General features: G+C 43.9%; 2 protein-coding genes across 3 annotated transcripts in view; both read right to left on the reverse strand.

Moving 5' to 3' along the window:
- The window catches only part of wdhd1 (WD repeat and HMG-box DNA binding protein 1), a 25,015-nt gene extending 17,778 nt beyond the window's left edge, over positions 1-7,237 (reverse strand). The window contains exon 1 of the mRNA XM_035629321.2: positions 7,004-7,237. The gene's annotated coding sequence lies outside the window, so the exon portion shown is untranslated. The remainder of the gene's footprint in view (positions 1-7,003) is intronic.
- socs4 (suppressor of cytokine signaling 4) lies at positions 562-14,853 on the reverse strand. Of its 2 annotated transcripts, XM_035629337.2 has the most exons (3): positions 5,645-6,277; positions 5,379-5,448; positions 562-2,984 (listed from the first exon to the last, which is right to left on the reverse strand). In XM_035629337.2, the coding sequence occupies exon 3, from the start codon at positions 2,962-2,964 to the stop codon at positions 1,762-1,764; it is 1,203 nt and encodes a 400-aa protein (XP_035485230.1). In that variant the 5' UTR covers positions 2,965-2,984; positions 5,379-5,448; positions 5,645-6,277; the 3' UTR covers positions 562-1,761. The 2 variants fall into 2 exon arrangements, with proteins under 2 accessions (XP_035485230.1, XP_047187451.1); XM_047331495.1 differs by lacking the exons at positions 5,379-5,448; positions 5,645-6,277 and adding an exon at positions 14,838-14,853.
- Between the last annotated feature and the right edge of the window lie 266 nt (positions 14,854-15,119).

Below are 15,119 nucleotides of genomic sequence, written 5' to 3' on the forward strand. Positions count from 1 at the left end.
TTATAAAAAATAGACCAGGAAATTTACTTGAGCAGAGTAAAATGCTAATATCTGTATGACAAGTACTGAAGAAAAAAAACCTACATATATACATAAAATATCTTATTATATATATATATATATATATATATATATATATATATATATATATATATATATATATATATAATAAGATATTTTTGCATCTGTAAACCTAATGGCCGGATGACGGATATTCCCTTCACTCTCTTGTAGCCTCCTCAGGGCAGATTTTATTCATATTTCCACACATTCCTAGTTGCAGAGGCTGAATGACACTCTCCAGCTCCGATGTTTTTCATGTCCTTATCTCTCTCCGTGTGCGCCTGATGAAGCAGCATTTAGAGGTGTCCTTTGAATTGTTTTCAGCTTGGTACTTTCAAAAGCTGAATTTTCCATACCATTAGCCTGTCTGACCGCGACACACACACACACACACACACACACACACACACACACACACACACACACACAGCAGGCACGCATAAGCACGACTCCCGGCGCGCCATCAAATCAAGAAGAAACCTGAGAGACGAGCACAGGCAGAGTGTAAATGGCATTTTTTATTGGTTTGTGTATCAGTGGGGGGTGAATACAATATAGGTTGATGCTGCTTTGAGGGTAGTGTCCTGTTGTGAGCTGTCCTCCGCTCCACGTGTAAAAACAGATTTTCCCAATTACAACACCTGTGAACATCTATACAGCCCGATGTTAAAATGCCAGATTACAGATGATTGTTCAGCCTCGGTTGAAGGTCAAAGAAGCAGCAGAGATGTTCAAAAGACAGACGGACAAGTGAAGCAGGTGAAGTGTTCTGATCCGAACCTCTGATCCCAGCGCAGTTGTGCTGCCATCCTGTGGCTGCAAAGACCAAGGCAGCTCAAGCCTTCCCATAATACACGAGACGTGTTTGTTGAGAGGAGCTGTTGAAATCAAGTTATCAATCACGTGTCCCTTTCTGTCTATATGTACCTCACTCGTTTTGTAAACTCACACAAGGTCTTTTGACAGAGATGGGGTCAAGGATAGGTGGACATTGCTAAATGGATGGATTACAACAGATTCCCGGCAGAATGGGAATGATGGAAATATGTCTAAAAAAAAAAAAAAAGATGGAAAGTTAATGAAGAATTATGCATATTTTGCATATTACTAGATGCAGTTGGAGTCTCTGTATCTCTAACATTGTTGTTGTTGTTGTTGTGTGCAGTACAGTGCCGTAGCAACGAATCACATGAAGGTTTGGTCTCAAGTCATGTTCCATGGAAGGTGCAGTTCCTCTAGTGTCCACTAGAGATTCCAGATGACGACTCCGGTTGAGTTGACCTCAAAGGGAAAGTGCTCCGACTCCCGAGAGTCAACATTCCACAAAAAGTGACGGTTAAAGGTTCACGTCTTCGTCGCCGCTCCATCTGGGGCATTAAGGCAAATGTTGTGTCTGAGTGTGTCACAGCTCGCGGCTTGACCCTCGCTCCAGTACGTGTCAAGATGGCCGTGATCAGAAAACCCGAATCCGAGGATTCAAAACATCCCTTGGGGAGAAAAGGCCAATGAACATTTCAAGGTTTGGTAGATCTTTCTCTCGAGGCAATTAGATTAAGCAACATCTAGAAACCCCCAGTTCTACCCTGTTTAATGTTACTTGGAAGTCAATGGCAATGTTCTTGCCCCTTGGCCAAAAGAACCTGCGATCCCTTGTGTCGTCCCCTCTTTGCCTTCCATGGTAGGACGTCCGTTGGTCGGTCACACGGCGCAGGCCCCCTCGCACTTGATGTGGTACTGCCTGAGGTAGTCCCTGAGCTGCGGCGGCAGCGGCAGGCCGTTGACGCCCTGGTAGGTGGTGCTGCTGCATATCACGGCCCTGCACAGGTGCTGGAGGGAGAAGGGAAAGGTCCTCGGCAGCGGCCGCGAGAGCAGCGGCTCAAAGAAGAGGCACGTGGCCGGGTCACTGTAGTGTCTGAGGAGCCCCGTCACGCTGGGGTCCCGGTACATACACGGGTCGCGCACGTCGAAGCTGAAGCGCTTGCCGTTCTGCTCGATGCGCGCGTGCAGGGAGCGGCTGTAGCGCCGGAAGCTGACCGAGAAGAGGAACTCGTCCTGGGCGGAGTCCCGGAGCAGAAAGGTCCCCTCCGGTTGGCCCTCCAGCAGCTCCTCGGCCTCAAAGCGGTTCAACACGCCCCAGTAGCTGGGGCTGTTGTTGATCTGGAGGAGATCCGGCACCAGGATGTAGTCGGTGTTGCTGCCCTCCGCTCCGCCACGTGGACAAGACGGGTCCCAGTCCTCCAGGCTGGTGCTGCCAGGCCCAGGGGAGCAGCAGACGTCCTCCCAGGAGAGGGGCGTGTGTGGTGGTGACGTAGAGGAAGACGACACGTGGGGTTGGAGGGGCGCCTCCATGTCCCTCAGGGAATTCGGGTGCGTGGCGTGACTCTTGATAAGGTGCCAACACCGGGCCAGTTCGGACTTGGGCGAGAAGGGACACTTGTCCTGCATGAGCTCCGAGACGTGGATCTTGCGTTTGGACCAGAAGAGCACCGAGAAGGGCCGCGAGGAGCCTGGCGCGTGGTGGTGGTGGTGATGGTGGTGGTGGTGGTGGTGGTGAGAGCGCAGAGGGAAACACTGGCCCACGGCGTCCTGGAACTTCTGCCGCAGAGAGCGCCGGGTCAGGGCCTTCCGACACACCACGTCCATGTCGGCAGGCGTCAGCGCGTCCCCGAGGGCGCTGCAGCTGCACTTCCGCTCCCTGCGCCGCCTCGGACAGGACGTTGACCGCACGCCCAGCTCCTCCGTGCCCTCCGCCTCGGGCCCCCCGGGACTCAAGCTGCCGCCGCCGCCGCTCCGAGAGCTCCGCGAGCGCTTCTTCCCCCGCCACGTATAGCTGTCCGCACTCCAGCTGCGGAGGCCACACTTGGGACGCGTGTCTGAGGCTCGCGGCTTCTTCTCCGACATGGCTGCTTCCTCTCCTTACTCTGGGAAAAAAAGAACAACCAGATGGCAGAGTCGTCACAGGACTACGGCAGCGTGCCCCTTTTCATTAGCACATCCGTGAAACAACATGCATACGTCTGTTATCTGTCTGTTGTCGTTAAAGCGGCTTATTTTTGAAAGAATTGCACAAAGGGAGGAAAGAGAAACAGACACATCGCCGTCTCACAAATGCCCCGAATGAAGATTGATTGATAAAGATGTCTTTCTTCTTTTCCTCCTCACCACACTTGCATCATTTGAAAGCACCGGAGCAGAACCCTCCGAAACTGCTCCAACTCATCAAATCGTTTAAGATAGAAGGAATTCTTCACTGATTGGACTAATCTTGGTCACAGCCTGACCAGGAGAGAAGTTCCTGCGTGTGCATGATCCAACCGGCTGATGTGGAGTCCTACCGATGCTGTGTCCGATCGTCTCCATCCGATTCAAGATCTCAAGAGTTCAACAAACGGCCCGCGGACGATTCGGTCAAAAACCGCAGAAAGTGACTCGGCGTCCAAACTGTCCGTGAATCAATCTGCTCAGATGTTTGAAGAGGAGAGTATCGTTCAGACTGCGTCCAGAGCGAAGTCGTCGTGTCACTTGTACGCGGCAGCAGTTTGCAGGGACGGTTACTGGCGATACAACAACGAGAATCTCATCCAAACCGAACAGCCTGCGAGCAGCGGCAGGTTTTAATATCACGGGCTGATGGTCGCTCTCTGTCGTTGAAGAGGAACACAGGGAGACGATCTTACCTTCCCCCGACGACGTCAGAGAGACACGTCCATGTTCAGGACCAGGCGCTCGTGTGACCAGCCGCCCGCAGCCTCCACCAGCGGCCGACAGACAGCAGTCCGGCTCCGCTTCCTATATAATTATGATGCCGAACTCCCGAGGGGGCGGCAGCTTCCTCTCCGGCCAGGGCCCCGGTCGGAACGGATGAATGAAGGAATGAGCGGAGGGCGGAGGTGGGGTCGAGCCGGGAGCCGGGTGGGCGGGGTGTAAAGAGGAGGGCGCTCTCAGGTCAATGGCAGCGAGACATCCCCCTCCTCCTCCTCCTCTCCTCTCCCACGTCCCCTTATGCACGTTCATTGACGAATTCCATCTCCTGCCAAGGAAAAGATGGAAGATAAGCAGAGCAGCGCGGAGAGTGCTCCTTCATTCACAAAGTGAATTATTCCCCCGCTCCTAATTCCATTTCTCCGCGCTTATTTTCCAGTCGTATTTAATTTCATCGCAGAGGCCCCCCGCAGTTTAACTGGGGGAGCTTGAGATCGGTCCGAGTCCGTCCGTCTGCGAAGGATGCCGAACGGCACCCAGGCTACTCCTCGGGCTGTGTGGACGCCGGAGCGCTTCGAAAAGAAAAGCTCCGCTCGTCGACCCTGCAGCCTTCTGAGTTCCCCACTTCAAACTTCCGGCGAGTGCTGCTGCTGCTGCCCTGACAGGACTCATCCATCTGTCACGGTGATGTCATGCGCAGGAGGAAAATTTGGGGAGATCTATAATTCATGACACAAACAGACCAACGTCTATCAGACAAATAATATTACTCCCAGTGGTTTTACTGCACGTGCAAGTGTGTGTGTTTGTGTGTGTGTGTGTGTGTGTGTGTCCAGTGTGTGTGTGTGTGCGTTGCGGCCCTTTCAGCTCGAGCAGATAAAGGGATAGTCGTCAATAAATGCCCGACATCCCAGATAATGTAGTGACACTCGACTTCCTCTCAGCTGAATATTTAATGCCCTTCGCATTATCAACACAGGATGCGAACGCCGCGCGTTGTCTGGCCTGACGCAACCAGATCAATTCATCCGACGGGCGGAAAACTCGAGAGGCAAAAGTGGGAAAACGAAACCGTCTGAACTTTGGCTAAAAGGTTCTGACGGCCGCGCAGGAGGAAGAAAAAAGATAAGTGAACTAATAAAAAGCCCCTGGCACATTTTTTTCCTGGGTTATGCCGGTGAATGTGTTTACAAAGAAATTGTCCAATAGCTCTTGAGATATTTCAGTGCAGACCAAAGTGGTGGACTGATTGACAGACTTAAAAAACAAATCTTCTTAAAAGTTGAATTACTCACAACTTTATTGATATGTTGGATCTTCCTAAAATCACCTGCTGTGTCGTTAGCCGTATTAATTATTGCTATTTAATCTGACTGCAACAAAGCGGGTCTGCTGTAACTTTTTCCTCGCGTCATTCGCAGATTCCCAGAAAATCAAAGGGCACAAATTGATTGTGAAGAATAATGGAGACACACAAACACGAAACACGGAGACAGTGACATTGCGATTTGAGGTGGAAAAGTGAATTGACCAAATTATACCAGCAGTAAAGCAAAAAGAATTCTTTGAACAAAGCAAAGAAAAGTAAGTTAAACGGTTTCAGAGTTACGGACCAATCCGGACGCTCTCTTCAGTCGTCTGGACTCATTTCATGCAAAGGCAAGGTGGGTGCTCCACATGAAACTTTAAAAGCGTTGGGAAGAAACACATGAAATCACATTAAGATACAATAATTACAAAGAGAAAATAAAAAGATGTTCAAGCAGACTCAGACAGGTGATGAAAGATGCAGCGCAGTACGAGAAATGCATAGATAGTTTATTGACTGAAACAGAAAAGTACAAATAGATAAAACCCCCGATAGTTCCTCGCTACGTACAGTGGTGACGCTTCATGTAGATATTTCTCTTCTGGTCCAGGAAGCCGTCGGCAGCGGCGGGTGAAATCCAGCCGGCCCATTAACCTGCTGCAGCCGGGCCTCGGCCGGGGGCTCGTATCAGTCCACATTACGGAGGCATCGATCCCCCGGAGCAGCGCGGTCGACAGGAGCAGCCATGAATAATTGATGCTGCTCTGAGTCGAACGGAGACGGCCTCCTCTTCCTCCTCCTCTTCTTCCTCCTCTTGTGTTTTCATGTGGAGGCTATTTGCGCCGACATTAACGCGGGCGAGAGGAGTCGAAGTGCAGCGTGTGCGTGCGACAGTCTCGGAGCGGCGGGTTGTTTGCACATACACACACTTACACACTCTGTGATTTCATATGGTACAGTCATAATGGCTAGTTTATATTTATTCAGTTTGGTATAACTGCCCCATAACTAATGAACAGGCAACTTTGAATGAAATCAAGCAGTGATAATACTTAATTTAACATTTGAAGTTTTCTTTAAATATATCAAATCAAGCATGGACATTGAGTTAATGTTGTATTGTTAATACTGAAGTTCTGTTAAATTTCAATTGTATGAATTGGAGCCCGACTGATATGGATGTTTGGGGGCCGATGCCGATATCGATATTTGGGAGTACAAGATTCCCGATACCGATACATCGGCCGATATATATATATATATATATATATATATATATATATATATATATATATATATATATATATGTATATATGTTTAAAAAAAAAAAAATCTGTCAATGATTTCTAAAATGTCGTTATCACACCTTTGTGACAAAAACACGTAATTGAGGCTTGATATTTTAGTTTAACCATGAACTTTATCATAAATAACTATAAATTGAGAATACAACCAAATACATAGTTCTTATTACAAACACTTATTTCACATAAAGTGTAAACATATATGAACATTTAAAGGCTCAAATCAGTTGGCCGATAATATCGGTCGGGCTCTAGTATGAATATGATTTTCTCTGTGTTGACTTATAGTTCTTCTGGTAAAAATCATTGGGAGTAAAATAAAAAATGGAAACGTTTTTAAAATACGTTCTCCTGAGCCCATGACTGTGCCAAGTAGCTGCTAGAGAAAAGGGCTGTTGTGAGAAGTGTCTCATCGATTGTGATCTGCTTAATTTTGTGTATAAAAAAAAGATATTAAGTTGTTAGAAGTCAGTCTGTGTAATGTATATTTATAGTTAATGTATTTATTCTGTCTAGAGTTCATGGATTGGCCCAAAAGTGAATATAAGTTATGCTGAGTTATGAAGTTCCGTTGCAGATCATTTTGCCTTTTTTATTTATTTATCTGGGGTGAATTAAAACTGACCTTTCTGGAAATCTGAATCCTGTGTCCTGCCGCTGACGGGACATGTTAGGACTGACAGCTGGGAAACTGGGGGAAAAAAACAATAATTAAACAGAAAGCCAGTGAGGAAAACTAATGTAAAAATAATATTCGGCTTGGCAAAGCATCTCTGGTAAAGTAACTCTGTGATGCCTCCTTTCATTTGCTGTGACATTCTGAACAGACACAGATTCTTCAGACTTGCTGCTTCTCTTCCATTCTACCTGCACAACGGCTGCACACTCTGGACGAGTCTCGGAGGGGCAACGTGTTAAAACACGCTGGACAGATTCTCCAAACTGGGAGTGAACAAGCAACGACTGACTGTGAATAACTCCTGGTGGTCATTACATCTTTCACGAAGCCGCGAGGACGGAGGGACCGACGGAGGAGACAGTTCACTCGTCTTCAGACTTCTGTTTGCAGGATGTTGAGCCACTTCACTGGATTTGCGGGAAATGAAAACTTTTGTGATTTCTTTATGATAATATTCTGTTTCACTCGTATTTCATTCTTCTATTTGAGTCTTGATGTGATCTGTGTCTGTGTGTGTGTGTGTGTGTGTGTGTACGATCATGTGAATCACAGAGATGGTAAATTGAATCAGCGGGGAGTCTCTGGCTCCGCTGGTCTCCGTTGTTTCCATTGATCCGTATCAGGAGACTCGCTGCGCCTCGACTCTGCTCACACCGCCGGCTCTCGTTACGTCTCACTTGAAGAAATACATTTTCATTCATATAGTTATTTATTTATCTGTCCGGGCGAGACATTTGCCTCAAAGTGAACGATAACATTGTTCCTCGGTGCAGAACGTTATCTCGAGTCTCTGGTTATTTGGATTCTTAATAAATGTTTGTCATGGTAAATCATTTTTCTGTTGTACACTCTTTTTCATACTTGAAAATATTTATACTTCATCCTTTTCCTAGAAATTACATTTATACAGTACATTACCATGGTTTTTCTGCATGTAACAAACATTTTACAGCGTATTCTTATTTGTTCTAATTCATCTTTATTATGCGTTTGGTCAAAGGTTATTTTTAATGCCTTCTGTTTTATGTTTCTGATTTGTAATCACGATCGTTGAATTCGTCGTTGTTCAAAGTATCAAATCTGACTCCACACTCATCATACTTGTTGGTTTTTAGAAATGATGATATCATCATTTGTACGTGTCTCACCTCATTTCCTCATCCGTATTTTATTCCTCATCACTCCTATCTTTTCTTATCTCTCCCCTTTTTGCTAAACTTGACTCGACTTCTGCTTTTACGTGATGCCCACACGTTTACGTTGTAGGTATAATGTTCTGAGCAAAACTTTTGAAATGAAGTACTTTGTTTCTCGTTGAACTTTTTTTCCAAGAAGTAGCTCGTCCACATTCTTTACAACTCTTGTTTCTGTGCGTCGCTGTTTTGTGGCCATTAGGATTCTGGGTGGACTCAGATATTCATCTGCTGTGGACATGTGAGCTTCTGTATCATCTTTCCCCGGGGGAGATGTATTTATGCCTGCAGCCGCTCTGCTTCCCGCAAACCAAGGTGCATCGAGAGAAGCTTCTCCTCTCCGTCATATTAAAGGCAGAGCGTAACACAAGCCAGACACACACATCATATATGGATATTTTTACACAAGTGCAGCCCCTGTGTATCCCGTATAAGTTTGCATTTTCCTGTAGTGGCAGAGAGGTAGAGATTGGTCATGGACCAAAATGTTGGTTGTGTTTTGAGCGTTGTGTTTTATAAATGCTGCCTCAGCTTCAAAGCCATATCTTAAATTCTAGTGGAGATGCCAAAGTATTCAAATATGTCAGGCCGAATTTGTGGGAAAAGTGTATAAATGCGTATAGTTTACAGTATCTGAAATATTCATTCGTGTGTGATGTGATGGCAAAGTCACAAACATGCTGTCTGGGGACGTAAATGATCGGTTTAGTTAGTGTGGTAAAAGTCCCCGTGGAGGTTTTGACCATCACAACATCCCTGGAGATTTTTGGTGTAGGTTGTTGTTTTTGTTCTGGACATGATGCAAATTCCTGCCCTTTTGGTGGAAATGTGCAAAAGGAAAACGACTGCTGGCATTTAAGCATGGACGTAAACGATGCAAGTTTTATAAAACATGACGTTTTTTTTCAAGCGTACTTCGGCCATGTCTCACTGCGCCAGCTCGCCGCGGTCGCTCGGAGTCGAACCGCTGATCTGCGGAGTGATACTGCACCATATGTTTTATATTTACGCTTGAAAAAAAAAAGCGCAAACTTAAACGTCTGTCTGGCGGAAAACTTAAGCAGTGGAAAAAATACTTCCTTTCGCGTAAAATTTAACAGATATTTTTTTTTAGGTAACGTTTTTTTATTTTTTCGATGGTCCCCTCTGCGACAGTGGGACTCCGACTGTCGCTACTTCCACTTCTCCTCCAAACTCCGTTAAATGACATCGCTGATCACCATCTCCATGAGGCCACATATTAACTATACATAAGTAACTCATACAACCCCACTTCGAAATCACTGAACTGTCCCTTTAACAGAGTCCATCCATCCATCATCTACCACTTTATCCATTTAAGGGTCGCGGGGGGGCTGGAGCCAATCCCAGCTGACATTGGACGAGAGGCGGAGTTCACCCTGGACAGGTCGCCAGCCTATCACAGGGCCACATACAGAGACGGACAACCATTCACTCTCACATTCACACCTACGGTCAATTCAGAGCCTCCAATGAACCTGACCCCATTCTCATGTCTCTGGACTGTGGGAGGAAGACAGAGAACCCGGAGAGAACCCACGCATACACGGGGAGAACATGCAAACTCCACACAGAAAGGCCCTGGTTGGTTTGAACCGGGACTGGAACCCAGAACCTTCTTGCTGTGAGGAGAAAGTGCTGACCACTACACCACCGTGCAGCCCCCTTTAACAGCGTCTGGTGCATTTAGTACAGTCCACTCACAAAGGACCCGTCAAACACCCGTCACCCTGATTACATCTGTCTCACCAGCACGAACACTGACCAGCAACGGTGAACACTCCATGGAGCAGCGGTGGTCTGACTGGGTCAGGAGATACTGAACATACCAAAAGAGCAGAGCTGCGCGGTTTGCTGCAGTGTTGTGAACCGCAGGCTGAGTATTGATTAACTGTGGATGTAAATCGGCTACTTTTGGGAGCTCCTGTACTTGAAGCATGACATCATATCCTCATGTTCCCATTAACGGCTGAAAAAACAAAGTGATTTTAAACTCGTCCAACAGCAGGAGGGAGAGGCTGCGGCAGTTTCTATCAAGCCAGTGACGGACCGACAACCCGTCCCGTCCTCCTGCAGCCGCTCACATCCGGCCCGTCCGGTGACCTCTAATGCACTGAGGAGAGGGGGGGGGGGATCGTTACAAAGAGGCCTCTCTCGCTATAGTCATGTAAACATTTGCAAACTCCACTGAAAAAAATCAATAGCAGAGAGGAGCATTCCAGTAACTCGGCGTCCGTGCTCGCAGCTTGTCTTACAGCGGAAGCCCGGATCATGAAACATGGTCTGGACCAACAAACTCTGGGGTTTGACCAGGTTTATTTTCAAATTCAGTTTCAAATTCATTTTAGCTTTATTTTTAAGTATAGCACTCGTACACACCCCCCCCCCCCCCCCCCCCCACACACACACACACTTTTTACCGTTTCCTGTGAATCAAATGTCTGTTTAGCCTCTTTTAGTTCATAGTTTTGGTTTTACATTACTCTTCAGTTTGTTTATAATTTATTTAACTTTTTGATTGTTTTTCGCTATTACTTATGTTTCTTCTATCGTCATGTTTACAATTACTTTAAACTGTTTTATGTCCTTGTTCTGATTTCATTTGTCGTCTTGTGTATTTCCTGTTTTGGATTTTATGATTATTTATTATTATGCTTGCTGTCTTTGATATGCTGTGTTCACTTTGTTACAGCTGTTTTAAAGGTCTCCTCACCAAATATCTTTGGTGTTTGGACAAAACAAAACATCATCTTGAGGTTTTGGGAAACACGATCAACATTTTTTACCATTTTATGGACCAAACAACTAATCGATTAGTCGAGAAAATAATCGACAGATTAATCGATTATGTTATGAAAGGAATCGTTAGTAGTTATTATGTGTTTTCTCTCCAGCATTGATTATTGCATTATTCCCTCTTCATGAGGAACTTATGGTTGGATGCAGTGATAGTCGAGGTGTAATGGAAACCTGCAGCTCGCTGCCTCTCCATGATGGTGGACACAGACTTGTAGCGGACTGAGATGTATATCTATATCTATATATAGATATATATCTATGCCGACGCCCTGCCGTGCCAGTGAAACCCTGCAGCCATCAGCATGTCTGTGAGCAGAGGCCACAAGCTCTTAATCACCACTAACACCATTAACGCTACTGTTTAGTAGCAGCAGGCAGTTATCCTCCCATCTGTTATCTGCATCATGAGCAAGTTTGAAGTTGGGGGAGCAGAGGCGATGATTGTTCCCCCCAGGTAGATTCATTAAACCTCGTAAACTATTGTATAAAAATTCAAAATAAGGGGGAATTATTGTTAACGTTTCACTTACATCTGTCTGGGAAACTGCAATCGGTGCAACCTGAGTAGCAGGAACATTTACTGAAATGTAAAAAAGATTTTACAGGTTGGATTAGAGCAACTTTTGTCCCCTGCACAGTGACCAAGTGAACTGCACCGACGTCACGATCAGTCAGTCAGTACTGCACATATCACTGAACTGCGCTTGGCAGCAGCAGACAGCAGGTGGCAGCAGAGAGACACTTACGATGATGTCAAACGTGAGGAGCTCTGCCTGTATGTGTAATTTAGTTTATATCAAAACTGTCTTATAATAAGATTTGCTGATCAAATCCCAGCTGCGGTCACACAGGAATATGAGAAAATGCTCCTCCCATCTAAATGTATAATATTCACATTAAAATATTTTTTTACTTATATTAAAATAATAAGATATGCAGTATATATAGTATAATATTATATTTACATATAATATAATATTTAACGCATTTTTTAATGATATATATGACATATATGTATATATATATATATATTATATATATATTTAAAATAAAAAACAATTTAAAATCGTAAATACGTTATAGGATCAGATTATGTCAAAGTTCTATGTCAATGCATAAAATATAGATAATAGAAGTGATTTAACTCCTTAAAAGGCCAAATCAAAACATCAAATGACTTTTAGGTTTGAGTCTTAAATTTCCATATTAAAACAGCTTAAAGTTACTTGTCCACAAATGTATCAAATAATAACATGTTATTAATGAATCATTCATAAAATAGATTGGGTGCAAAGTAGTTAATGAGAGTTGTGACATTACAGGGTTAAACGTTTTTTGAAATTACATTATTTTACTGTGCTCACAACTTTGGCATTCTGGAGATATGGACAAAATAAACAGATTTTGTTCTTTTTATTTTAAATTAAACACATGAGGTGCCTTTATCTTTATAATCTAACAAGTTTTAATGAAGGAAACGTGTTACTAAGTCAGTTTGGAAACATTAGGATAATTAATTTGCCAATTATTATGTCATCAGATGTTGTTAGGCAAAACCCTTTCCAAAAACAGTCTCCACCTAGACTTCACATACTTATAGCTGCTGCAAAAACACCGGATGGACAGTGCAGATGATCATAAAAGGCATTTTTGCCAGTGCTGATGCGTCTAACCTCTGAGAACAACAAGAGACAAATGTATGTTTGAAGGATTTATGAGTCTGCGTGGCCGTGTGGGAAAACACTTCACCAGCCCTCGACCACCCACTGACTCAGAACAAGCCTCACACCAACTCACAGCCGAGTCGTTTCAGCCACTTTCATCACGAACAGGAATCTTCCCCTCGACTCAAAGTGAAACAGAAACTGGGATTTACTCATCCTGAAGACGAGCTGCAGGCGAACTGCCTCGCAAGTGGGGCGTCACTTACAATCAACGGAATAATTCAGCTCGCATCATTCATTCATTTAGTTTCTGTTCAATCCCAGCATGCACCAGCGTGGGCCTTGGCAGGAAACCCCTCTGACCTGTTTATGACGAGGCGAACACATCACACATATCAATCTCTTCACAGTTTCCACTTCCAGCTGCATCGTGTGTGTGTGAAGTGTGACAAGAATCTAACACGACAACATACAAGCTGCCTGCAGAGAGAAGCAGGTTCAACTCAGAGTGAGCAACGTCTAAAACTGAAGGTGGAAAACCTCCTCAGGTGTTTTTGAATGAGACGAAAATATTATAAGAGCACACATGGCATTTTGAATTGTGGGTGCAGCAGATCTTTTTTTTTTGTTTGTACACAATTTATTCAACATCCTTGATACAACAAATAATTGTGAGGCTTCAGGTTTAAAATGTGTGTGTGTGTGTGTGTGTGTGTGTGCAAAATCCCTCGACAACACATTGACGAATTTTAACCATACTTGGTGGGAATATTAGTCAGGAGAGTATCTCCAGATTATTAACTTTCGGAGCAGATTGGTCAAAGTCCACAAAAATATGGTCTGAAAAAGACATTTTTCCGAAATTAATTATTACCCATCATAAGGTGTCACATGATGAGTGACGTTATGAGGAAGTCAGAAAACAACGTCATACATAAGTTAAAAAACATATTTTCGAGGTATTGGACAAGACGCGACATAAAGCTTGCAATGCCAGATCATTTTGATCCATTTATTCATGATCATATGGTAGGAATGACGTCATATGGTGTAATAATGCATTAACTCTCCAACAACCAATAACATTAGAAACACGATCTCCAGCTTATTTGGATTAGCCAATCATTCGTCATCGTGTGGCATATACATGACATCTTGATGAGGTCATTATGAAATGGCATTATTACAAACTAATCGGGGGTTTATACAGCAACGCCCTTACAATGCTTTTTCATTTTGAAAGTGTTGCCTCTATCTAAATATCTATCTATCTATCTATCTATCTATCTCTTCATTAATCAACGCCAGAATCGGATGGATTTCATTTTTTAAAAAACGGTATAAAAGCATAAATTATGTATAAAGTAAATTATTAGTATAAATGACCAGATAATGATGAGGCGATAGAATTAAAGCATCAGGTAGATTATATGAGTTGAGCTGTGTGTGTGTGTGTGTGTGTGTGTGAACATCGGACAATGTTCCCATCACAGAAGAGGCAAACATGCTGCGTATCAGTCTGTTAAGTTTATTTTTCTCCAACTATTATGGAGCCGTCTCATCACTGCAATGTAAAAAAACATTTAAAAAAGCATATTGAACAATGGGACTGAGGTGATCTACAGGTCTAATATTTAGTTTACCATCATCCACAATGTTATTAATCAGCATTGACTCTAATTGGAGGCGTGTCTCTGGCACGAGCCTCAACAGATGCTAATCATTTATTGTCTTGTGTATTTGCTGTAAATTTTTTATTTTATATGATTATTTATTATTGTGCTTGCTGTCTTTAATATGTTGTGTACAGCTGTTTTGAAAGATAGTTATTAGTGTTCATGATCTATAAACTGATTTGCCGTAATAGCTGGGAACCAATCCCACAGATGCAATTTCAAGGGTGACGTATAGAAAGTTGCATCAACATATCAAATCTTATTCAGAAAAATATTGAGCACATTCTAATGATCATTCAAAGTAGAGCTGCAACAGTTAATCGATTAATCGACTAGTAAATTCATTGTCATTGTAAATCGTTTGCGTCAAACATGACATTAATTAACCTGGTATTGACGAAGTGCTCAGTGTTGTTGATGTCTTCACCTGAAGTTGTTGTTGTTGTTGTTGTTGTGGAGGAGGAGGCAGCATCTCTGTTCCGGGAGGGAGGGGGAGGAGCCCGCACCGGCGCGTGCAGCTCAACGGTCATTGCTACCTGAGCTAGCTAGCTATGGTACCGATGTAGCATGACTCGGTCGTTTCTGCTTGAAACGAGATCTTTGTTTGTGTCGTTCCCTTCATTTATGAATTTAATATTTATTTATTTAATATTTAGCTACGTTATGTTGTTACTATGAAGTCACAAGAGGTCAGGCGAATATTTTTATT

This window comes from Scophthalmus maximus, chromosome 4, assembly GCF_022379125.1.
Source record: "Scophthalmus maximus strain ysfricsl-2021 chromosome 4, ASM2237912v1, whole genome shotgun sequence".
NCBI lineage: Eukaryota > Metazoa > Chordata > Actinopteri > Pleuronectiformes > Scophthalmidae > Scophthalmus > Scophthalmus maximus.

Excerpts from the sequence above, each read along its gene's own strand:
- socs4 (XM_047331495.1), bottom strand. The coding sequence starts at position 2,964 with ATGTCGGAGAAGAAGCCGCGAGCCTCAGACACGCGTCCCAAGTGTGGC.